General features: G+C 35.9%; 1 protein-coding gene across 1 annotated transcript; it reads left to right on the plus strand.

The window, feature by feature from the left end:
* Window positions 1-1,341: 1,341 nt before the first annotated feature.
* RBM44 (RNA binding motif protein 44) lies at window positions 1,342-26,453 on the plus strand. Its single transcript, XM_007966815.3, has 11 exons — window positions 1,342-2,181; window positions 2,270-2,292; window positions 2,670-2,754; window positions 4,340-4,454; window positions 5,186-5,314; window positions 8,159-8,238; window positions 8,343-8,416; window positions 10,445-10,730; window positions 15,259-15,404; window positions 15,544-15,689; window positions 25,665-26,453. Exons 1-10 carry the CDS (start codon window positions 1,945-1,947, stop codon window positions 15,665-15,667), a joined length of 1,299 nt encoding a protein of 432 aa, XP_007965006.3. The 5' UTR covers window positions 1,342-1,944; the 3' UTR covers window positions 15,668-15,689; window positions 25,665-26,453.

Genomic DNA, 26,453 nt, shown 5'->3' on the forward strand with positions numbered 1-26,453 from the left:
ATCATCTGTTTCAACCGTTTGCCTTCAAATAAATATTAAAACAATATAGAATATTAAAGCTCTTCACTGACTGAGATTTCAGTCTCAATTTCTTCAGAAACTCGTGGCATCTAAACTTTACTTGTTCAACCCAAATCCATACTGATTTAATTTTCCATTTCCTTTCATTTTATTCACCTGTAGACTAAAACAAACTAGCACCTTTGGAATATGTCATTTATTTGGAGAAGTAAATAACTACTTTCACAGGAGCATTTTAATCTTGATTTTAACTCATTGCATAATTTGCTTTGCATTTATTAGATACTCTTGTAATTCAGAACACAGTGGAGAACCAGGAAGTGGGAGGGAGAGAAACAGGGAAGGTCTAAGATAAGCCAAATTAGTTACCATACTCTGAGGTCATTTACTTTTTCCTTCACTTGTTACTCATTATTCTAATGTTTAATCTGGTGTTTCAGTTCTATAAAACTAAATAGAATAATTGGTTTCTAGAAGCAAAACTATTGAGAATAGCTAGAAGTGGCAATTAGTAATAAGAGAAGACCTCCGAAAACTACTAATACTCAAAAAAACAGTGACTTGAGGCTTTTTGATATAATAGTACTGCAAAATATTTACTTATGTTAATGATCCTTAATTATTAAGAAATATGTAAATTATTTTCTATTAAAAAGATAATATGTTTTAAGAATAAGTTTCATCAAAAATGCTTATAACTTTAAAAAATCTTGGCCAAAGTTTGATTTAGGTTGAAAAAAATCCATTGGTTCTGTATAAATAAGGTCATTACCAAAATGACTTTATCCAGAATGAGCAATTCTCCAGAATAAACAATTCTCAAATTCATACTTCCTTTTTTGGTATTGAAAGTATGAATCTGAGAATTGTTTACTTCCTCGACTTCTAGAATGAATATATTAAGCTTTAAATTCTTGTTTTCTGAAGTTGTTATATATTCCTACAGCCTCTTCAACCTCAGTATAAATTGATTTAAACTTGACAGGGAAATATAAAAAATTTAAAATCTGTTTCTGGAGGCATGTTATTACTATAGAAAAATTTTTGGAATCTTACCTGATCCTATCTTTTATTTTTAAAGGGAAGTTCAACTTTTTAAAGATACGGAGAAGGATTTGCCATCAATGTGCTGTCAGAAAATAATGCAGAGAGCCATAAAAGCAGAGCTGCACCTTTTGAATGTTCACTATCAGATGTGTCGTCGCCATTGTTGTGATATTTACAAACTTGTAATGGAAAATAGGGAAGGATTAAATATGTGTTTATTAATTTTAAATCTGTTTTTTCTTAGGAATTTGTCACTAGCTTTAAGTTTATTCTAGACAGTTTCTTTAATTTTCATTTTTGAAGAATAAAATAAGGAGTAGATTGTTACTGGGTTTGTTAGTTAGCCTAAGGGTAATAGAATCCTTGAGTTTCATGGAGGGGCCACAGGCATGGTTGGCATTACAAATCCAGTGAAAACATAGATTTGTTGTTTCTTTATAAAGTTCGAGTAAGGATGAAGTTAGAGGGTTTTGCATGACATGCTACCACACTTTCTCTGGCTTGTGTGTCGACAGTTGTTTGTACTGCCCTTAGAAAAACACATTTACTGTGGTTCATTTTTTTCTTTTACTCAACATTTAAAAGAAAATATTTAGAGTTCTAGTAAAATTAGAACCAAGTGGGGTTGAGCAAGGTGGCTTGTGCCTGTAATCCCAGCACTTTGGGAGGCTGAGGCAGGAGAATCACTTAAGGCCAAGAGTTCAAGACCAATGTGGGCAATATAATGAGACCCCCCGTCCCTACAATACATTGTTTTACAAACTAGCTGGGCATTGTGGCATACATGTAGTCCTAGCAACTTGTGAGGCGGAGACAGGAGGATTGCTTGAGCCCAGGAGTTCAAGAACCAAGTGTATAATATAATATTAGTGTTAAATGGATGACTTGGGCCTAAATAATTTAGTTTTGTGCACTCAACTTTTGAACAGGAATTTATCAAGTAATTCTGCTAAGAAGGAAGTGGGATCAGCACTACTGTCTCTTTTGGGGGACTTAAAAGTTAGATATGTGACTTTGAAAGAAAAAATACACAAAGGCATACCACTGGAAGAGCTGCCCCCACTATCAGTAGAATCAAAATTATTATCTACCTTCTCTACTTTTGCTTCCAGGGTACGTATATATGTTTTAGAAATTAAAAATTTTACTTCATTTAGACAAAACATTTTAAACAAAGATTTTTTTCCTTTTCTCTTTCCAGCTAATGAAAAAAGAAACACATGTGTGAGTTATGGTTTCATCTGATTTATAATTCATTAGATCCTAAAACTTGCTTAATTCAGTTAACTTTAAACTTTCTGTTTTGTTCCCTATTTAGAACATTGATAAATGTTTTATTGAAGTGTTTATCTTTTTTCTTGATATTTAATATTGTACAAATTTATGGGGTACATGTAATATTTTGTTACATGCATAGGATGTGTACTAATCAAGTCGATATTCAGGATATCCATCACCTTGTATATTTGTCATTTCTATGTGTTAGGAACATTTCAAGTCCTCTCTTTTAGTTACTTTGAAATATACATTGTAGTTAACTATAGTCACCTTACTCTGCTGTCAAACATTAGATCGTTTTTCTTCTGAAGTGTTCCTTTTAGCTTTTCAGAAGCAGATGCTGAACGAGATGATCAGAGGGCTCAAGATTTTGATGTTTCTTCGAACCTAAAAAAGACAATCTCTCAAGTAAGGGTCCTTGAAAGTTCATCAATGTAAACCTTTAATTGTATGGTTTAAGTAAAGTAAACCATAATTTTCAGAAACCCTGACATCCTTCTTTTCACTCAGCTGGCTTACTTTGTGTACTACTATTTGATGGATATAACTGATTATAATGATGTATTTATGTCAAATCCTGATCAAACAGATGTCAACCGTATATGTTGAATAGGGTGACCATATAATTTACACCACGCCAGGAGACTTTTGAGGTTGAAAGAGCGTAATGGTAATTCTCTACGACAGTCAGTATAAACCTGGACTGTCCTGGGCAAACTATAATTCAGCACCATAATCATGTTAAGCCAGTTCAATTAAAACTAACATTGTGTACCTTCATCTCATGAGATAAAGTAATAATTCAGTCATTTTAGACAGGGTAAAGTTATAATTTCTTCTTTACTGAAATGATGAAAATCATTTTTAAATGCCTGTCATAGGTTTTCTTACTGTCTCGTTCCCCCAAGAAAATGTTTGTCAGATGACAACCGAGAAGGAATATTTAATCTGTGTAAGAACACTCTGAAAATTACAAAGTGTTATGGAAACATTGGTTATATTCCATTATTGAGCAAGGAGGTAATGGAATAGGAAGGCTGGGGTTTAGTCTGCTTTTCTGACTTTGGTTTTAACTCTGAGGTTTTCTTTATTTGAGTAATATTAATCCCCCAAGATGAATTCCAAAGTTAAAAGTCAAATACTTGATTGAGTAAAATTAAATTACTTTAACATTGTCTATTCCGTTGTTAAATTCTTTTTTAAAAAAATCTCAGTTATCCACAAAGAATTAACAGGTCAAAAACTAGATTTTTATGTATTTAATGGTAGGAATGGTATAACCTGTTTAGAGAGAACAATAAATTATTTTTTAAAGAACAAGATGAAGATGTCGTTCTTTATAATCTTGGTTTTAGCTACAAAACAGTATTTATTTTAAGTTGGGATTATGTTTTAATTCCTGTCTCATTAAATTAACTGGTAATGCATGAAACTCAGTATACTGTGTTTCTAAATTTCAGCTACTCATGTACCATCTTCACAATTTACCATAGCCCTGTATTACCTATAATATTACTTTGTCTTTAAATGATTCTCCTTTTTACATAAATTTAAATGTAAATAATAACTATTACATGTAGGAAAGAAATACTACGTCTTATAAATAAAAGATACACATAAGCATACACTAAATTAAATATATAACTGTTAAACGTTAATGTGATAAATACTTGTGTGTGTATATATATACCTCCAAAAATTATCTCGATTACTTCTCGTGTGTATGCCACACTTTGCCAGATAGTAGTGTTAGCATAGTCATTATACACAGAATGGATTCAAATTGTAATTCTTGTTAACTGTGTAACATGAAGCAACAAGTTACTTAGATTCTGTTTTCTCACATGTCAGGTCAAGTTGATAATGTTTTGCTTTCATAGCCCTCATTACTGTTAAGGGCTGAATAATGCCAGTGAAGAGTACCTGTCACATAGTAAGAGCATAATAATTATTTGCTCTTATTTATTGTTGTTTTTGTTATCTTAATCCTCAGATGTCTTTATCATCTGACAATAGTCGTGCTACACAAAACATATCACCCAAAAAAGATGACTTTAAAAATGGTGATATAAATGCAGACTTTCATCAACTGAAACTTGATGATAAAGGTTAGTATAAAAATGTGTTATCCTGTATAGTTGCTGGAAAACAAAATAATGTTTAAAGTATTGGTAGTGTTTATTCATTAAAGAAAAATGAATATTCTTAATTGACAGAAAGGCATCATTCTGATTATAAATGTCAAATATGTTCTTACTGCTATTTGACATCTTTAAGGTTGCCTAATATAGCTGACAACGCTAAGTAATTATATGGACTCTTATTCTTTTGGTTCATGTTTTTAGTATGAAAATTCTCTCTTATATCTAATTTGTATCTCTAAATTGTGTGCATTTTTAGCACACGAAAAGAGATTGTGATCATTTTAAAAGATTATTAATTTAATTGTAATGAAATAAAGAGCTGCAACGCAGCTTAATTCTTTCAAAGATGTTTCATGTTATTGCATATATAAAGATAATATGTCTTTTTCACTAAAGGACAATTCAAAATGCTGAAAATTAAGGGTTTCAATAAGCTGGGAATAGTGTTTTAATTAAAGGAAAACTAGGAAACAGATCACTCAGACTGAAAGCAACTTTTTATTCAAGGACTACTGAAAATCTCTTCTCAGAGAATCTTTGTGCTTGGTTCTCTTATTTTGCTAATATTTATCTTTAGATTTATACATAAAACTCTAGTAGTCATCATCATGCTGATTCATCCATGGTTTTTAGATAACTTTTCAGTGTGTTGGACGTTATATGTCATTCATAGCTCATTGTGTTTAATGTCTTAGACTGCAGACATTACCAAGAGATGAGTGAAGACTGGTCTGATGCTAAAGAGAACCTGACAGGAGTTGACATCTCAGGAACACAAGAAAATCAAATAGAACAAGACAGATGGAATTTGGATCTTACACTAGGTTGGTTCTCAAGAATTTACTGAGAAACCCTAACCTAGATTATTTGTAAAATAGTGTTTACCTGCTTCTGGGTTGTGATGGGCAGCTGAGTTGTTTTAATCTTTTATTCCTGTTTTGGCTTTTCTTTATAAATAAAAAAATGAGGAAATTGTTCAGTTGGAGGTCAGTTTTTTAAAGAGGAAAAAAACTGCTAAAAGCTTAAATCCAAGATTTAGTTAACAGGTAGATACCCACATTCTTTCTCTTGCTCAAGGCCAACATCAGCACTCCTGCAGGGCATCATTTTCCTCTTTCCAGGCGTGGGTACATGGTGAATAAAACCAGCTTCCCAGTTACCACCAGGCAACCAGTACTAACCTGTCAAATTGGTGTTGATGATGAAAACTATTTGCTTTCTCTTATTTCAATAATTTTAGGGATGTTTTCATTTTTAGATAGTCCTTAATTGCTTAGAATAGTTATAGTTTTCTCTAGTACCTGTGATTATTGCCCTTCTATCATTTCTAGGTAAGTTTATGCTACCTTTCCTTATTTTTTTTTTGTATCTTCTATGGATTTTTCTTTTGTTTTCAGTATCAGCATTGGTTTTATTGTTTTTTTCCTGCTTGTCTAAATAATGCTTATTATGGTTTTTTAAATAAAATTTTAAAATATAGGAAAATTAAAATTAACTGGTTTCTCCAACCTGCAATAACTGCTATGAATATTTTAATGACCATTTTTATGCATTTTCTTATGTATATATTTAATACACACATGCAATTTAAAGTAAATAGCATTATATCATCTATTTTTGGGGTTTTGTTGTTGTCGTTTGTTTTTTGAAACAGAGTCTCTGTCACCCCAGACTGGAGTGCAGTGGCGCTATCTTGGCTCACTGCAACCCTTCACCTCCCGGGTTCAAGTGATTCTCCTGCCTCAGCTTACAGGTGCCCACCACCACACCTGGCTAATTTTTGTATTTTTAGTAGCAACGGGGTTTCACCAAGTTGGCCAGGCTGATCTTGAACTCCTGACCTCAAGTGATCCACCCACCTCGGCCTCCTGAAGTGCTGAGATTACAGGCGTGAGCCACTGCACCCAGCCCCATATCATCTAGTTTTATTCTGTTTTTTCTTCCCTTGCATTAGTTTTCTTCATGTCACTTATCACAACACTGTATGGTTTGCTTACCTGATATATTGACTGCCTTCTCATCCTCTCATTAGCTCAGTGAGCTCAGGGATTTTTATATGTTTTGTTTACTCCCTATCTCCAGTGCCAGGTACGGCATGCAGCCCATTGGATGTTCATTAGCTATTTTGTGTTGAAGTAGTGAAACGAGAGGTGATGGGTATAATGTATGTCTTCTGATTCTTATTTACCCTTTTTTACTATACTGTAGCTCATTATTCCCTCCTCACTCCAATGTAAAAATATAAAGGTAGCTGGTTTTGCTATTTTCTCTATAGAATACATCATGATTCAAAGAGGTTAACAAATGAAATAAGTTAATGAAGGTTGGGTATTATTACCTAACGACGACAAACTGTGCCTGGATTCCAGCACCACCATTTACTATATTTGTGACCTAAACTCCTGAGACCTCAGCCTCCTTATCTGCAAAATGAAAATAATAATAGCTACCTTGTGGCGTGGTTGTGAGAATTACATGAGATGATGTGTATAAAGTGCTTGCCATATTGCCTGGAGCACCAGAAACACTGGATAAGTGTTAGGCTACTCTTATATATTATTATTTAATGAAAAAAATAAAATTTCCATATCTCCTATTACTATTTAAAAATTATAAAGCATATAAATAAAAGCTACTTTAAGGATTCATTCAGCAAATATTTGTGTTCTCCCTATGTGCCAGGTATGGGATTTGCTAGTAATTTGAATCTCTATTCAGTGGATCCTTTTTGGTTTCAAGTTCTCTTCACAATAGAGACTATGAAAATGTACTCTAAGAATTCTGAAATTTTTTATCAAGAAAAAAATTTATCCATAATCCTAGTATTTGTAGTTTGGAAAATCATGCTTTCTAACTCAGGTTGTCTCCCAGCTTTTTTTCTTGTATGCCCTTACCATTATTACAAGCTATATATTATAATACCTGCTATTGATCCTTGTCCAGTTAAAAGGTTTTCTTGGCGTGATGTTTCCCCAGCAAGGGAATTTGCATAATGAGAGCTCTCAGACCACTAGCTCTAGCCAGCATTAACACTAGGGAGTTAAGATCCTGTGTGTGTCCAATGTTCTAGATAGCACTTCTCTGAACCAAAGACAAATGAAAGACAACTGCAGATTGAGAATATATTTTAAAAGCCTGTACGAAACATGTACAGACTTTTTAGGAGTCTCATTATTCCCTAAACAATACAGTATAACAAATATTTACATAGTATTTACATTTTATTAGGTATTATAACTAATCTAGAGATGATTTAAAGTATAAGGAAGGATATGTGTAGGTTATGTGCAAATACTATACCATTTTACATAAGGGACTTGAGCATCCTTGGAGTGTCTGAGAACCAGTCCCCCAGGGATACTGAGGAACAACAATTACAGTAATTGATTACTTTGTTTAGATGTAATTTGTCCATTTTTGAGCTACAAGAGACTTAACTAACCCAACCTCTTTAGTTTTTAAGATGATGTGATTAAGGCCCAGAAATCTTAAAACTATACGGCAGGCTATTAGTCCTCAGTCTAGAAGTGCTGATAGTTGCTGATAACTTTATAATAAACTTTGAGTTAGTAAAAAGGAAGCATAAAATATGTAACAGCATTCACATTTTCTCTGAAACATATCAGTACAATAAGGATCATTTCTGTTACATGTTTTTCTCTAAGCAGAAATGAAGAATGTTGAACCCTCACAAAGAGATAAAGGTTATTTGATACATGTTGGTGGCCTCTGCCCTTCAGTATCTGAGGTATACCAGGATTATTTTTTTGAGCTTCATTTTCAAATTTATTAGTTGTTCATATTTTGTTGTATTTTTCTACCCTTCACAAACTTTTATTTCTCTTCTTTTAGGCCGATTTAAGGTCTCATTTCCAAAAATATCAAGTTTCTGAAATTTCAATTTATGATTCTTCTACTAATTACAGGTGTGTTTCCCAACTTTAATCAATGTGCATTATTATGTGTCTGCTGTTTGCCAAAGGTTCTATACCAGATATCAGCCACAGTGGTGACAAAGTCAAGGGCTATTCTCACAGGGTTTCACAGGCCAGGAAAGGGGACACATGGACAAATAGCTACAGTCTTGAGTTGATACTGTTCTTAACCAGATCTTTTTTTCATTATACTTTGTAACTTGTTAATGGTATACAGGAGAGTTATTGATTTTTGTATGCTTTATCTTGCTACATGCCATTACATAGGGGAATTAGAGCACATTAGGTAAAAGAACGGCTTCCAGAAATAGATAACATTGGTTCAATTCCCAGCTCTGTCAACAACTTGGTTAATAAATTTAGGCAAGTTACTTAACCTTTCTGTACCTCAGCCTCTTTGTATATAAAGTGAGCATAATAATACTACCTTCACAACATTGCTGTGAAACTATTACAAGTAAAATATGTGAAACACTAGGAATAAAGCCTGGCACATAGTAGGTGCTCAGAAAATTGTGTTTCATTTTACTATTTCTGATTTCAATTACTTTTTTTTTTTTTTTTTTTTTTTGAGATGGAGTCTTGCTCTGTCGCCCAGGCTGGAGTGCAGTGGCCAGATCTCGGCTCACTGCAAGCTCCGCCTCCCGGGTTCACGCCATTCTCCTGCCTCAGCCTCCGGAGTAGCTGGGACTACAGGCACCCACCACCTCGTCCGGCTAGTTTTTTGTAATATTTAGTAGAGACGGGGTTTCACCGTGTTAGCCAGGATGGTCTCGATCTCCTGACCTCGTGATCCACCCGTCTCCGCCTCCCAAAGTGCTGGGATTACAGGCTTGAGCCACCGCGCCCGGCCTTTCAATTACTTTTTAGTTGACACTCGATATATTTTAGGTAGACAGCTACCTCATTTACATATAGTTACTTTGAGTATGTATGTTGCTACTTTCTGTTTTGTGACATTGCCAGATGATTCAAAAATATTAAATAACAATGGCCATAGCTTAATGGAATTTTTTTTACTGTTTTGTCATTAAAAGTGATAGCTATTTATTTCAGATATAAAATTTTTATCAATTAAGAAAGGATCCTATTTGTAGTTGGGGTTGCAATTTATTAAAAATGTGTGTCTTAAATGAAGTCATATAATTGTAAGATAATTGTTTAGCTGTAATTATTTGACCTGTTGATATGATATTAATACATTTCATTAAAGTAGTATTGTAATCTTAGGAGCATTACTTGATGTGAAAGACTCTTTTAGTATCTTGTTGAATACTTTTTAAGAACTATGGTTTTTTCTTACTTGAAGTATTTTGCATTCTGTGTAGAAATTTAGAAAATACAGTTAAATGCAAAAATACAAGGAGTTTATAAAAATGTATCCATAGTCTCATCATTTGAAAACAGCCACTCTTCCCAGGATTTGGTGTATATCCTTCCATTGACACTGTCTAGGGCTGATGCTTTTATAGGAATAGCTATTGCCCAACTTCCTTGTGTATATAATTAAAATTCTGATTAGATTTTCCAACTCTTTGTTTTTGTCTGTATATTTCCCCACTACAAGGTCATAAAGATACACTGTTGGCATATTCTGCTAAATATTTAAAATTTTGCCTCTCACATTTAAGCCTTTAAGTTATCTGAAGTTTATGTTTATACATAGGAATTAGTTTTAAGGTTTTTTAGTTATGGATAATCAGATGTCCCCAGACCACTAATCTTGGCAACTCTATCATATATTAGCTTTGCACATATTTTACATTAGATTTTAATATAAAATTAATAGGAGATAATGTGTAAGAAATACTTTTCTTCTATTTCCCATCTTTAACTTGGTTTTTATTTAGTTATCCTAAATAAATATTCTTCCTAATCCCAAGGTAAGTACAGCACCCTTTTTATTTTTAAAAGCAGTTATTCTTGTGAAAAATGTATTTGCGTCCGTAGTTACAAAATTAAGTTTGATGTAATTTGAAGTCATTAACAACCTTTTGGTTTTCTGCTTTTGTGTTTTAGATACGCATCTCTTACTTTTACAAAAAACAGCGATGCAAAGATAGCTGTGAAAGAAATGAATGGGATAGAAATAAATGGAAAGTCAGTAAATGTGCGGCCTGTTAAAATTCTTGGAGAATATACATCACTACTTTCCTCCAAAAATGGGAATCGAATTAGTTCGAATAATTTAGAGAAAAGCACCAATAAAGAAATCCACTCAGCCTTCTCCATTTCTAGATTGCCCAGAACTAGACCACGGCAGCTGGGATCTGAGCAAGACAGTGAGGTTTTCCCTTCCAACCAGGTTAGTGTTTTTGATAGATCCCTTAGATGGTCTTTGTATGTCATATTGCTGTAAGTAGCTTTGTAGAATAAATAACTTCAATATGCAGTCTTGAAATGGGAATGACAGCATTAATCTGAATTTTTTTAACCTTGAATCCACCCTAACCTGGTTTTGTACAACTCCAGTTGTTCCTGGGGGGAAATCTAGATCTTTGTAGACCGAGCTAACGAAAAACTCATTTTAACTAGGCTCTTTGTCAATCCTTCACCATCTTTTTATTACTACTCTGTAAGTAACTAATTATAATTTCATCTTGATTTTTCTTTCACAGCTAACTTTATCTCATAATTGTTAAAACCATAAAATGTAGTCATTTTATTTTCATATATTCTCATGTCTCTGTTACTGAGGTAAACACCCTGTGAAAAGTGGTAAAGTTTGCCTCGTTCAGTCTTTTCTCTCCACTGCTCAGCAAATTGCCTGGAATCCCATAGGTGTTCCATATATATATATATATTTTTTTAATTTACATATAGTAAAATTCAATACTTTTTGGTGCCTATAGCTTTAGACAAATGCATATAGGCAAATCCGCACCACCATAATCAAGATTCAGAACAGTTCCATCATTCCAAAAAATTACCTCGTGCTCATATCTGTTTCTTATTCTTAAAACTTGACCTTTTTCAGAACATTATATAAATGAAATTATACTATATAGCCCTGTTAGCCTGGCTTCTTTCACTGAATGCATTTGAGATTGATCCATGTTGTTGTGTATACTGGCATTTTATTCCTGCTCATGTTGTGTCCATTTTTATTCAGTTTATTTTATTATTGAATTTTGATGTTTTAATATTCTGATTTTGAGTCCTTTACCAGATAGGCGATTTGCAAATAATTTTTCTCACTTTGTGCCTTGTCTTTTCATTCCGTTAACAGTGTCTTTCTCAGAATAGGGATATTTTAGTATTTATGAAGTATAATTTATTAATTTTTAATTTATAATGTATGCTTTTAGTGTTGTAGCTAAGAAATCTTAGCATAATCCAAGGTCACAGAGATTTTCAGTTAATTTTTATATATTGTTTCTGGTATTTGTTGAGGTAGTTATTGTTTATTTGCATTTGTTTCTGTTTTGCATATGGAATAGTTCCAGCATCATTTGTTGAAAAGATGATCCTATTTCTGTTGAATTACCTTTGCACCTTGGTCAAAAATCAATCGACCATGTTTGTGTGAGTCTATTTCTAGACTGGAACTGTTTTGTTGAACTGTTTTGTCTCTCTCCACCCGTAGTACACTGCCTTCATTACTGTAGCCTCATAGTAAGTTTTGAAATCAGGTGGAATGAGTCCTCTAACTTTATTCTTTTTCAGAGTTATTGTGCCTATTTAGTCTCTTCGCCTTGCTGTATACTTTTATAATTCACCTGTCTATCTACAAAAAAAAAAAATCCTACTTGGATTTTTGCTGGGATTGTTTTGAATCCATAGATCAGCACAAGAATCAATACTTGTTGAATAAATGAATATAATTTTTTCCCTTAATAAGAGAAAGGGATCTCTTCTAACTGTGTCCTTTATCCAGTCCTTTCCTCATTCCTGGAGTTATCACATTCCTTTTCTATACCATTAGCAACTCCACTTCCATTCACAGACCTTAGCCTCTACTCAAAGTCAGGCACAGCCCTTCCTAATCCTGACAGGATTTTCACTTGACTTTGCATTCCTCTAACTTTACCATCCTTATTTGTCCTATGGTTTGTTTTGTTTTGTTTTGTTTTTGGGGAGTTTTTTGTTTTGTTTTGTTTTGTTTGTTTGAGACAGAGTCTCACTCTGTCGCCCAGGCTGGAGTGCAGTGGCGCAATCTCAGTTCACTGTAACCTCTGCCTCCTGGGTTCAAGCAATTCTCCTTCCTCTGCCTCCTGAGTAGCTGGGATTATAGGAACCTACTACCTTGCCTGGCTAATTTTTTGTGTGTTTTTAGCACAGATTTGGTTTCACCATGTTGGCCAGGCTCATCTTGAATTCCTGACCTCAAGTCATCTGCTCGCCTCGGCCTCCCAAAATGCTGGGATTACTGGCCTGAGCCACCACACCCAGCCTGTCCTATGTTTTTATTGCCAAAGTTCTCATTCAAGTAGGTTATATTCAATGTCTGTTTCTTTGCTTCTCTGTTGTCCTGATAATCTGACTTCAGTCTCTAAAATTTTACCTAAACGGCCCTTTTCATAAGGCACTAGTGACCTTTTATTTGTCTTTCCCTCATCTGCCTTCCTCTTGACTACTTTGCCTGTTTGACGCTGTTCATCCCTTTCTTGAAACTTTTCCTTTCATCTCAGTGACCCTTCATGTGTGGGATTGATTTATTTGGTACATAGCCTCAATCTACAGCAGGAAGGAAGGAAACAAAGTGCAGCGAAGCTGCGTGGGGCCCTGAGCTGGAGGTGTGGAATCTGTGGCTCTCGCTTTCCTCCTTGTGTAGCACATGTGGTCTCCTGCCTCTGCTCTCCATGTGCTCATTCCCCTTATTCCCCTTTCTCTACACACTGCTTTTCTCTGCTCATGACTGCTTTCTTCCCCCATTTGGCTTTGTTTTGCTTGATTCTAACTCTATATATTCAATTCAAGTCCCTGTGATCTGATTAATTCATTTGCTTCATGTTCTAATTTCAGTCTTTTTTTTTTTTTTTTTCCTGAGACAGGGTCTCACTCTGTCACCAGGCTGGGGTGCAGTGGCACAACCACAGCTCACTGTAGCCTCAAAGTCCTGGGCTCAAGCAATCCTCCCACCTCAGCTTCCCAAGTAGCTGGGACTGCAGGTGTGTCATCATGTCCAGCTAATTTTTGTATTTTTCTGTAGAGACCAGGTCGTGCTGTGTTGCCCAGGCTGGTCCCAAACTCCCGTCCTCAAGTGATCCTTCCACCTTGGCCTCCCAAAGTGCTGGGACTGCAGGCGTGAGCCACCACACCCTGCTAATTCCACATGCTTTAGACAGGAAATTGAATTGATCCAGGCTGTGATTTTGATGTTCATCAGCTCAGGCAGCAACACTCTTGATCCTGTCAGCTGTGGCAGTGGGCCATGGGTTTGGGAGAGGGATGTTATAAAGAGGGCCATACGGGATATTGGTAGGAGTATGTGGATCAGGAAGTTCCTGTAACCATCTTTGTTAAACTATACTCCAAGTTCTCTTTCCTTTCTGGCAATTTCTTGTTCCATTGTTCTTTTTCTGATTCTCCACATTTATTTATTCTATTCATTCATTTAGAAATATTGATTATCTACAATGAGAAGCAGAATCATAGTGATTAATAAACACTCTTAGATTCATAACCTGGCTCTGCCACTTACTCACCATGTGACTCTGGAAAAGTCACCTAACCTTTCCATTTCTGAGCTTCCTTATCGTAAAATGGAGATAAGAGCCATTACCTCACAAATGTTGACGAGTTTAAATGAGCTTACCACAGAAAAATTTTTAGAACAGTGCCTACCTTGGTAGATGTACCCAGAAAACATTAGCTGCTGTTGTTATTACTTACCAATAATTTGACTTCTTTCTTGGAGAGCATATTCTTTCTTGGAGAGCACTTACTTCAACTGTCACTTAAACTATTGTATCCCAAACTTTTTATTTATTAAACAAATAGTTATTACATACCAACTGTGTACACTATTCTAGGCACTGGGAAAGCAACAATGAACAAAACAGACAAAAATCTGTGCTCTTAAGGAGCTTAAATCTAGTGAGGGAGTTGAGGCAATAAACAAGCAAGTGAAAGATATAATGTTCTGATGTAAAAGGTCCAGTATATTATGTGTCTTGCCCTGACTTCATCGAGGCTTTAAAGTCTGAATCCTTCCTTTGTTGAACTCTTATGGTATTTACAGTGGTTTTCTACAATTTATAGCCTACTTGCATTGTTAACAGTAACTAATTGGTCATTTCAATTTTGTCTCTTCGCAAATGGAGAGGGCTCTATTTTATATCACTATAGTTTTTCCCGCGCAGCATATACTGCACTTCTGGGCATACAATTTGTATTCATTACATACAGCATATAGTAAATATGATGTAAAATATCTCTAATTACTGTGTAGCCTTTTTTAGGTTGGTTAAGAGAATTAAGCCTTAATGCCCTAAGCCTAAAACGTTTATTTAATGAATGAATCTCTCTCCTGTGCATCTAAAAAAATGAAACTAGTTATATCCTATCTTTGGGAGAATTGAGCAAGTAGTTACATCATTTTCTGTGTTCTATGGTTCAGATGAGAAATCTGGTTGAGAAAGGCTTATTTAGACATAACCTCATATACTTTATCAGAAAGAAAAAATGTTGGGTATGTTTTGTAGTATATGGCCCTGAAACACAGCCCAAGTAAATGCAATTGATACAAATAATCCCAAGTTAAAGTAAACTTTTAAGGAGTTTTTATTTTATTATTTTAATTTTCAAATATATTATTATTGAATAAGCTGTATTGTCTTTATGTAATGGTCCTTACTGATTTTAAGAAAACTTTTTAAATGCTTATTTAGGGTGTCAAGAAGAATTGTAAGCAGATTGAATCTGCTAAATTATTACCTGATACACCTGTTCAATTCATACCTCCAAATACATTGAACCTTCGTAGCTTTACCAAGATCATAAAGAAACTGGCTGAACTGCATCCAGAAGTCAGCAGGTAATAACCAAAATTATATTTTAACTGGTTTAAAACTTTTGTGTAAAAATATAGTTCAAGTTAATAACTTAGATATATTCAGAATGTGTTCCTTTGGAAAAGACAAATAAATACTCATGTATGTTTTCCTTTTGCATAGAGACCATATTATAAATGCGCTTCAGGAAGTGAGAATAAGACATAAAGGTTTTCTGAATGGCTTATCTATTAATACTATCGTGGAGATGACTTCATCTCTTCTGAAAAACTCTGCTTCCAGTTAGGAATTCAAAAAACAATACAGAGGTAAAGCAACCATATTCTTTCATATTTGAATATTACTTAAAATTTATAAGCTATTGATTTCATTTTCTTTTTACATAAAAAATTAAATTTAAAATAATAATATAATCATAAAATAACATGAAGTTTTAAAACAAGCATACTGTAATTAACTACTAATGCAAAACTAATTACCCTAAAATTGACTGGCTTAAACAACACTCATAAACTCACATTTTGCAGATCAGGATTCAGGAGTGACTTAGTCAGGTGGTTTTAGCTCAGGGTTTTTCATGTTGCAGTCAAGATGTTGGCCTGGACTGTAGTCATTCAGAGGCTTCACTGAGACCAGAGGATCTGCTTCTCAGGGGGCTCATTCACATGTCTGTTGGCAAGAGGCCTCAGTTCCTCACCACATAGGCCCTTCCATAAGGCTCTTCAACTGTCTTTGCATCATGGCAGCTGGCTTCCCCTAAGCAAGAGAGAGAGAGCAAGATGGAAGCTGCATTGTCTTGTATTTTCTACCCTCAGTAGTCGCAGATACTGCAATTTTTACATATCGAAGGTTTGTGGCAACCCTGCATCAAGCAAGTCTATCAGCGCCATTTTCCAACAATGTGTACCCACTTTGTGTCACATTTTGGTAATTCATACAACATTTCAAACTGTTTTATGACACCTGTTATGGTGATTGTGATCAGTGATCTTTGGTTAGTATTGTAATTATTTTTGGGCACTTTGAACTGCACCCATATAAAACAGCAACTTTTATAAATGTGTGTGTTCTGATCACTCTATTCATTGGCTGTTTCCCCATCTCTTTCCCTCTCTTTGGTCCTCCCTATTCCTTGAGACACAATACTGAAATTAGGCCAACTGATAACCCTACAATGACCTGTTAGTATTCCAGTGAAAGAAAGAGTCACATGCTCACTTTAAATCGAAAGCTAGAAATGATTAAGCTTAGTGAGGAAGGCATGTCAAAAGCCAAGATAGGCTGAAAACTAGGCCTTTTGTACCAGTTAGCCACATGGTTCATTGTTGTGAAGCCAATGAGGAAAAGTTCTTGATGGAGATTACAAATGCTACTCCAGTGGACACAGGAATGATAACAAAGTGAAACAACCTTATTGCCAATATGGTGAAAATTTTAATAGTCTATATAGAAGATCATAGCAGCTACAACGTTGCCTTAAGCCAAAGCCTAATCAGAGCAAGGACCTCTTTTCCATTATTTGAAGGTAATGAGAGAGGAGAGGAAGCTGAGGAAGGAAAGTGTGAAGCTAACAGAAGATTAGGTTAGTTCATGAGGTTTAAAGAAATAAGCCATCTTTTTTTTTTTTTTTTCCTGAGATTTTGGTGCACCCATCACCCAAGCCCTGAGCAGTGTACATTATACCCAACGTGTAGTCTTCTATCCTTCACCTCACTCCCACCCTTTCTTCCAGTCCCCAAAGTCCAATGTATCATTCTAAGAAGTCGTCTTTGTAACAGAAGTACAATGTGAAGCAGCAAATGCTGATGGAGAAGCTGTGGCAAGATGCCCAGAAGATCTAGGTGAGATAATTGATGATGGTAGCCACACTAAACAGCAGATTTTCAGTGTAGAAGAAACAGCCATCTACTGAAAGTAGATGCCATCTGGGACTTTCACAGCTTGAGAGGAAAAGTCAATTCCTAGTTTCAAAGGACAGGCAGGCTCTCTTGTTAGGGGCTAATGCAGCTTTTGACTTTAAGTTCAAGCTGATGCTCATTTACCATTCTGAAAATCTAAGGGCCCTTAGGAATTAACACTAAATCTACTATGCCTCCACTCTATGAATGGAACAACAAAGCGTGGATGACAACACATCTGTTTATAGCATGGAGGTTTTTTGGGTTTTGTTCGTTTTTTAGAGATAGGGTCTTGCTGTCAAGACCAGGCTGGAGTGCAGTGACACAATCATAGCTCACTGCAACCCTAAACTCCTGGACTCAAAAGATCCTCCTGCCTCAGTCTCCTAAGTACTAGAACTACAGTAGGTGCACGCCACCATGCCCTGCTACTTTCTTTTTAAATTTCAACCTTTCGGCCGAGCACAGTGGCTCACACCTGTAATCCCAGCACTTTGGGAGGCCGAGGCAGACGGATCAAGAGATCGAGACCAGCCTGGCCAACATGGTGAAATCCCGTCTCTGCTAAAAATACAAAAATTAGCTGGGCATGGTGGCAGGCGCCTGTAGTCCCAGCTACTCGGGAGGCTGAGGCAAGAGAATCACTTGAACCCAGGAGGCAGAGGTTGCAGCGAGCTGAGATCGTGCCACTGTACTCCAGCCTGGGCGACTAAGCGAGACTCCATCTCAAAACAAAAAACAAAAAACAAAAACAAACAACCCCCCACCCACAAAAAATTGTTCTTTTAGTAATTGCCCCCAAATTTACAACATGGATTCTTTGTTCTGATATCAACTGGCATATGTGTAGAAAAATAATTAATGTAGCAGTCCTGAGACTGCCATCCTTAGAAAGACCTGCTTGCAAGGTTGGCCCCTGGCTGGTATCTAGGAACTTGGGATTTTGGGGTGGGGGTTCCCACCATTTCCAGAAGTGATGAGTGCCTCATTATACTAAAACTGCTATACAAACAGTGTGGTTTATGCTGAATTGCTGCTCCCCGACAGCCTGGAGCTACAGTATGTGCTAGGCAGAGGGCAACTACATGACCAACCCCCAGTAAAATCCTTGGGCACTGAGTCTTTAATGAGTTTCCCTGGTAGACAACATTTTATAGGTGTCACAATTCATTGAAATTAAGCACGTCTTGTGTGATTCCACTGGAAAAGGACTCTTGGAAGCTTGTTTCCTCCAGACTTCACCTTATGTACCTTTTCCCTTTGTTGATTTTGCTTCGTATTTTGTTGCTGTAATAAATCATAGCCATGAACACATCTATGTCCTGAGTTACGTTGAGTCCTCCTAGCATATAATGAAGCTTGGGTGGTCTTGAGCACCCCCAACACAGAGCATCTTACTCTCTTCCCAAACTGCAAGGTGTTTAGAATAGTAAGAATACTCAATCCCCTCTCAACTTATGTATTAGTATTATCATGTATTTTAATTACATTAGAACCTATAAAAATCATTATTTTTGTTTTCTACCGCCAATATTGATTGAGACCTACCACATATTTACTCTTCGTTGATCTCCATTTCTCCTGTACCTCTGACCTTTCATTTAAAATCACTTTTTTCCCAGAGAACATTCTGGTATTTTCTTTAGAGTAGGGCTTCTTCTAAAGTAACAAATTATCTTAGTTTTTAAAATTTGCATGATAATTAGTTATTTTACATTTAGTTTTGAAGGCTCTTTTCCTGGGTCTAGAGCTTTGGGCTTGGAGAATTATTTGGTGACTTCTGTTGAGTGAGAGTCAGCTGTGAATCTAACTGTTGCACTCTTAAGGTAAACTTTATCCCTCCAGTTGCTTTATAGTTCTTTTAGGCTTTAATTTTTCAAGCAGTTTTTCTCTGATGTACTCATGTCATGCTGAAGGCTGGAGTGGCTGTGGCAACTTCTTAAAATAAGACAACGATGAAGTTTGCTGCATCAACTGACTCTTTCATTCACAAAAGATTTCTCTGTAGCTTGAGATTCTGTACGATAGCATTTTACCCAGATTAGAACTTCTTTCAAAATTGGAGTCAATTTCCTTCAACTTTTTTTTTAAACACCGAATGGGTACTTAATCCCCTCAAACTTTGCCACTGCTTTATCACCTAAGTTTATGTACTATTCCAAATCCTTTGTTGTTATTTCAACAATGTTCACAGCATATTCACCAGTAGTAGACTGCATCTCAAGAAAGCGTTTTCTGGGCTGGGCACAGTGGCTTACACCTGTAATCCCAGCACTTTCGGAGGCTGAGTGGGAGAACTGCTTGAGGCCAGAAGTTTGAGACCAGCCTGGGAAAAATAACAAGATCCCATTTCTACAAAAATAACAAATAATAAAAAAAGAAAGTACTTTCTTTGCTCATCCATAATAAGGAACTTCTCATCCATTCAAATTTTATCACGAGGTTGCAGCAATTCAGTCATATCTTCAGGCTCCACTTCTAATTTGAATTGTCTTGCTATGTCTACCACATCAGCAGTTACTTCCTCCACTGAAGTCTTGAACCCCTTAAAGTCACCGATGAGTTGGATTCAGCTTTTTCTAAACTCTTGTGAATGTTGATATTTTTACCTCCTCTCATGAATAATACATATTCTTAATGGTATCTAGAATGGTGACTCCTTTCCATAAAGTTTTCAATTTACTTTGTCCAGATCCATTACAGAATCAGCTATGGCAGCTATAGCCTTATGAAATGTATTTCTTAAATATTTAAGACTTGAGTCAAAATTACTCCTTGATCCATGGGCTGCAGAATGGATGTTGTGTTAGCAGGCATTTAAAAAAACCATTAATTTCCTTCTACATCTCCATCAGAGTTCTTGGTGACTAAGTGCGTTGTTAATAAGCAATAATATTTTGAAAGAAATCTTTTTTTTCTGAGTAGTAGGTCTCAATAGTGAGCTTAAAAGATTCAGTAAACCAGCCTGGGTAACATGGTAAGACCCCATCTCTTAAAAAAAAAAAAAATTATCCTGGCATGGTGGTACGTGCCTGTAAACCCAGCTACTGAGGGAGGCTGAGTCAGGAGGACTGCTTGAGTCCAGGGGTTCAGTAAACTATGCTACAGGCTAGGCTCAGTGGCTCATGCCTGTAATCCCTAGCACTTTGGGAGGCTAACGTGGGAGAATTGCTTAAGGCCAGGAATATGAGACCAGCCTGGGCAACATAGGTGAGACCCTGTCTCTACAAAGAGTTTAATTTTTTTTTTTTTTTTTGAGACCAGCCTGGGCGACTAAGCGAGACTCCATCTCAAAACAAAAAACAAAAAACAAAAACAAACAACCCCCCACCCACAAAAAATTGTTCTTTTAGTAATTGCCCCCAAATTTACAACATGGATTCTTTGTTCTGATATCAACTGGCATATGTGTAGAAAAATAATTAATGTAGCAGTCCTGAGACTGCCATCCTTAGAAAGACCTGCTTGCAAGGTTGGCCCCTGGCTGGTATCTAGGAACTTGGGATTTTGGGGTGGGGGTTCCCACCATTTCCAGAAGTGATGAGTGCCTCATTATACTAAAACTGCTATACAAACAGTGTGGTTTATGCTGAATTGCTGCTCCCCGACAGCCTGGAGCTACAGTATGTGCTAGGCAGAGGGCAACTACATGACCAACCCCCAGTAAAATCCTTGGGCACTGAGTCTTTAATGAGTTTCCCTGGTAGACAACATTTTATAGGTGTCACAATTCATTGAAATTAAGCACGTCTTGTGTGATTCCACTGGAAAAGGACTCTTGGAAGCTTGTTTCCTCCAGACTTCACCTTATGTACCTTTTCCCTTTGTTGATTTTGCTTCGTATTTTGTTGCTGTAATAAATCATAGCCATGAACACATCTATGTCCTGAGTTACGTTGAGTCCTCCTAGCATATAATGAAGCTTGGGTGGTCTTGAGCACCCCCAACACAGAGCATCTTACTCTCTTCCCAAACTGCAAGGTGTTTAGAATAGTAAGAATACTCAATCCCCTCTCAACTTATGTATTAGTATTATCATGTATTTTAATTACATTAGAACCTATAAAAATCATTATTTTTGTTTTCTACCGCCAATATTGATTGAGACCTACCACATATTTACTCTTCGTTGATCTCCATTTCTCCTGTACCTCTGACCTTTCATTTAAAATCACTTTTTTCCCAGAGAACATTCTGGTATTTTCTTTAGAGTAGGGCTTCTTCTAAAGTAACAAATTATCTTAGTTTTTAAAATTTGCATGATAATTAGTTATTTTACATTTAGTTTTGAAGGCTCTTTTCCTGGGTCTAGAGCTTTGGGCTTGGAGAATTATTTGGTGACTTCTGTTGAGTGAGAGTCAGCTGTGAATCTAACTGTTGCACTCTTAAGGTAAACTTTATCCCTCCAGTTGCTTTATAGTTCTTTTAGGCTTTAATTTTTCAAGCAGTTTTTCTCTGATGTACTCATGTCATGCTGAAGGCTGGAGTGGCTGTGGCAACTTCTTAAAATAAGACAACGATGAAGTTTGCTGCATCAACTGACTCTTTCATTCACAAAAGATTTCTCTGTAGCTTGAGATTCTGTACGATAGCATTTTACCCAGATTAGAACTTCTTTCAAAATTGGAGTCAATTTCCTTCAACTTTTTTTTTAAACACCGAATGGGTACTTAATCCCCTCAAACTTTGCCACTGCTTTATCACCTAAGTTTATGTACTATTCCAAATCCTTTGTTGTTATTTCAACAATGTTCACAGCATATTCACCAGTAGTAGACTGCATCTCAAGAAAGCGTTTTCTGGGCTGGGCACAGTGGCTTACACCTGTAATCCCAGCACTTTCGGAGGCTGAGTGGGAGAACTGCTTGAGGCCAGAAGTTTGAGACCAGCCTGGGAAAAATAACAAGATCCCATTTCTACAAAAATAACAAATAATAAAAAAAGAAAGTACTTTCTTTGCTCATCCATAATAAGGAACTTCTCATCCATTCAAATTTTATCACGAGGTTGCAGCAATTCAGTCATATCTTCAGGCTCCACTTCTAATTTGAATTGTCTTGCTATGTCTACCACATCAGCAGTTACTTCCTCCACTGAAGTCTTGAACCCCTTAAAGTCACCGATGAGTTGGATTCAGCTTTTTCTAAACTCTTGTGAATGTTGATATTTTTACCTCCTCTCATGAATAATACATATTCTTAATGGTATCTAGAATGGTGACTCCTTTCCATAAAGTTTTCAATTTACTTTGTCCAGATCCATTACAGAATCAGCTATGGCAGCTATAGCCTTATGAAATGTATTTCTTAAATATTTAAGACTTGAGTCAAAATTACTCCTTGATCCATGGGCTGCAGAATGGATGTTGTGTTAGCAGGCATTTAAAAAAACCATTAATTTCCTTCTACATCTCCATCAGAGTTCTTGGTGACTAAGTGCGTTGTTAATAAGCAATAATATTTTGAAAGAAATCTTTTTTTTCTGAGTAGTAGGTCTCAATAGTGAGCTTAAAAGATTCAGTAAACCAGCCTGGGTAACATGGTAAGACCCCATCTCTTAAAAAAAAAAAAAATTATCCTGGCATGGTGGTACGTGCCTGTAAACCCAGCTACTGAGGGAGGCTGAGTCAGGAGGACTGCTTGAGTCCAGGGGTTCAGTAAACTATGCTACAGGCTAGGCTCAGTGGCTCATGCCTGTAATCCCTAGCACTTTGGGAGGCTAACGTGGGAGAATTGCTTAAGGCCAGGAATATGAGACCAGCCTGGGCAACATAGGTGAGACCCTGTCTCTACAAAGAGTTTAATTTTTTTTTTTTTTTTTGAGATGGAGTCTTGCTCTGTCGCCAGGCTGGAGTGCAGTGGTGCGATCTCAGCTCTCTGCAATCTCTGCCTCCCAGGTTCAAGTGATTCTCCTGCCTCAGCCTCCCAAGTAGCTGAGACTACAGGCATCCGCCACCACGCCCAGCTAATTTTTGTATTTTTAGTAGAGACAGGATTTCAGCATGTTGGCCAGGATGGTCTTGATCTCTTGACCTCGTGATCCACCCGCCTCGGCCTCCCAAAATGCTAGGATTACAGGCATGAGCTACCGTGCCCAGGCCCTAAAAGAACAATTTTCAAAAGCATATGGAAAATAAAGTTGGACCTTTACCTTACACCATATCTGAAAATCAACTAAAATGAATCAACAACTTGAACATGAGTTAAAATTATAAAACTCTTAGAAGAAAACAGTGAAAAACTTTCGCAGCATTGGATTTAGCACTGATTTGGATATGGCAACAAAAGCATGGACAACAAAAGAAAAGATACATATATTAGACTTCATCAAAATCAAAAACTTGAACATCAAAGGACACTATCGAAAGAGTGAAAAGGCAGCCCATAGAATGAGAAAATATTTATAAATCATATATCTGATAAGGGGTTAATACCCAGAATAGGCTGGGGAGGAGGTGGCTCACGCCAGTAATCCCAACATTTTGGGAGGCAGAGGCAGGCAAATCACTTGAGGCCAGGAATTCAAAACCAGCCTGGGAAACATGGTAAAACCCCATCTCCACAAAAAATACAAAAATTAGCCAAGCATGATAGCACATACCTATTGTCCTAGCTACTCAGGAGGCTGAAGTGAAGGATCCCTTGAGCCTGGGAGGCAGAAGTTGCAGTGAGCTGAGATTACACCACTGCACTCCAGCTTGGGTGATAGAGCAAGACTATCTCATAAATAAATAAATAAATAAATAAATAAATAAATAAATAAATAAAACAGGCACACAAACCAATGGAACAGAATAGAAAACTCAGAAAATAATGCACACTTACAACAATCTGATCTTCAACAAAGTCAACAAAAACAGGCAATGGAGAAAGGACTCCCTATATTCAATAAATGGTGCTGGGGAAACTGGTTAGCCATATGCAGAAGACTGAAACTAGACCCCTTCCTTACACCATATACAAAAATCAACTCAACATGGATTAAAGACTTAAATGTACAGTCTAAAACTTATAAAAACCCTTGAAGAAAAACCTGAGAATTACCATTCTGGACAGTAGGACAATTACATTCTGGCCAAGATTTCATGATGAAGATGCCAAAAGCAATTACAACAAAAACAAAAATTGACAAGTGGGACCTAATTAAACTAAAGAACTTGTGCACAGCAAAAGAAACGGTCAACAGAGTAAACAGATAACCCACAGAATATGAGAAAATATTTGCAAACTGTGCATCTGACAAAAGTCTAATATCCAGAATCTGTAAGGAACTTAAATTAACAGGAAAAAAAAAACACACACACACATTAAAAAATGGGTGAAGGACGTGAACAGACATTTCTCAAAAGAATACATTCACCTGGCCAACAAGCATATGAAAAAATGCTCAGTATCACTAATCGTTGGAGAAATGCAAGTCAAAACCACAAGATACCATCTTATACCAGTCAGAATGGCTATTAATAAAGTCAAAAAATAACAGATACTGACAAGGTTGTAGAGAAAAGGGAATGCCTATGCACTGTTGGTGGGAATGTAAATTAGTTCAGTCATTGTGGAAAGCAGTTTGGTAATTCCTCAAAGAATTTAAAACAGAACTACCATTCAGGCCAGCAATCCCATTGTTGAATATATGCCCAAAGGAATGTAAATCATTGTACCATAAAGATACATGCATGTGTATATTTATCACAGCACTATTCACAATAGCAGAGACATGAAATCAACCTAAATGCTCATCAGTGGTAGACTGGATAAAGAGAAGTGTATGTATACACCATGGAGTACCATGCAGCCATAAAAAAGAACAAGATGATGTGCTTTGCAGCAGTATGGATGAAGCTGGAGGCCATTATCAAGCAAACTAATGCAAAAACAGAAAATCAAATACCACGTGTTCTCATTTATAAATGGGAGCTAAACTTTGAGTACATATGGAAATAGAAGGGAACAGCAGACACTGGAGCCTACTTAAGGGTAGATGGTAGGAGGATGATGAGGATCAAAAAACTACCTATCTGGTACCACGCTTATTACCTGGATGATGAAATAATCTATATGCTAAACCCCACAACATGTAAATTATCTATATATAATGAACCTGCACATATGCCCCTGAAACTAAAATAGAAGTTTAAAATAAAATATCTTATTTTTCTTTATCAAAATAAAATTAGAGGCATGTGAAAGAAATATTAGAGTTAAAATGATTGCTAGATACAAAGACAGTACACAAAAATTAATTGCAATTCTCACTATCCATGATGTAAGAAAAATGAAATTTGTTAAAAGATATTATAGTACCATTAAAAACAAGGGCCTAGGAATGTATTTAACAAAAGATACTCAACAATCATTGTTGATTTCTCCTTTCTTTTGATTCTAGAACTTCCTTGGATAGTGTGTCTCCTCCTTCAGAGAATGTTCTACAGCACTTAGGAAAAAGTAGTAATAACAAGATGATGTAATTAGGTTGTGTAAATGGGCTAAGCTGTTAAAATATTCTACTTTATAGCCCTCCTTTAAAATCGAGCAGCAGTTGTCTATACAATATTAAGATCTCTGTATGTTTAAAGTTAAAATATAATTTTAATAAGTTTTAAAATTTTTTATTTCAATCTTGTTGTTTAGAACATCAAGGTGCGTATTTGGGATCTAAAGAAATGGTCTTGTCCATTTTAAAAACCTTTATTAAGTCACTTTTAAAATATATTAATCAAGAAAGAGGTTTGTTATATCATTGTTTGTGAAATGATTTCCATACATAAAAAAAGGTAATTTACCTGAACTTTATCTTAAGACTCTTATATTGGATTATAGGATAACAGATAAACTGTATAGATACATTCAGAATCATACAACATTTTGGAATGTGTATACTTTCAGGCTTCCAAGATAATTAAATTACGTCATGATACATTTCATGCATTTTTATGACTTCAGTATAAAACATTCAGGTGCGTTAGCCATTTTCGCTGGGAAGGGTAAACTTGTATGTGCTTTGGTACTTAAATTTAAATGTTCCCTATAGTGCTTGCATTCATTTTGTGAAAAGTTCTGTTGTATTGTTACAACAATTTTCAAAGGCTAATTTTATGCCTTATCTGATAGAAATATAGAATAGATGGTTCTTTAATTGCTTACTTTTTGAAAGTAATATAATATTTAAGTTGCA

The sequence above is a fragment of the Chlorocebus sabaeus genome, chromosome 10, assembly GCF_047675955.1.
Source record: "Chlorocebus sabaeus isolate Y175 chromosome 10, mChlSab1.0.hap1, whole genome shotgun sequence".
Taxonomy (NCBI): Eukaryota; Metazoa; Chordata; class Mammalia; order Primates; family Cercopithecidae; genus Chlorocebus; species Chlorocebus sabaeus.

Coding starts and splice junctions, on each gene's coding strand:
- RBM44 (XM_007966815.3), top strand. CDS start 1,945: ATGGATGACTTGGGCCTAAATAATTTAGTTTTGTGCACTCAACTTTTG. Junction 2,293..2,669: donor ATGAAAAAAGAAACACATGT/GTGAGTTATGGT, acceptor TGTTCCTTTTAG/CTTTTCAGAAGCAGATGCTG. Junction 5,315..8,158: donor GAATTTGGATCTTACACTAG/GTTGGTTCTCAA, acceptor TTCTCTAAGCAG/AAATGAAGAATGTTGAACCC.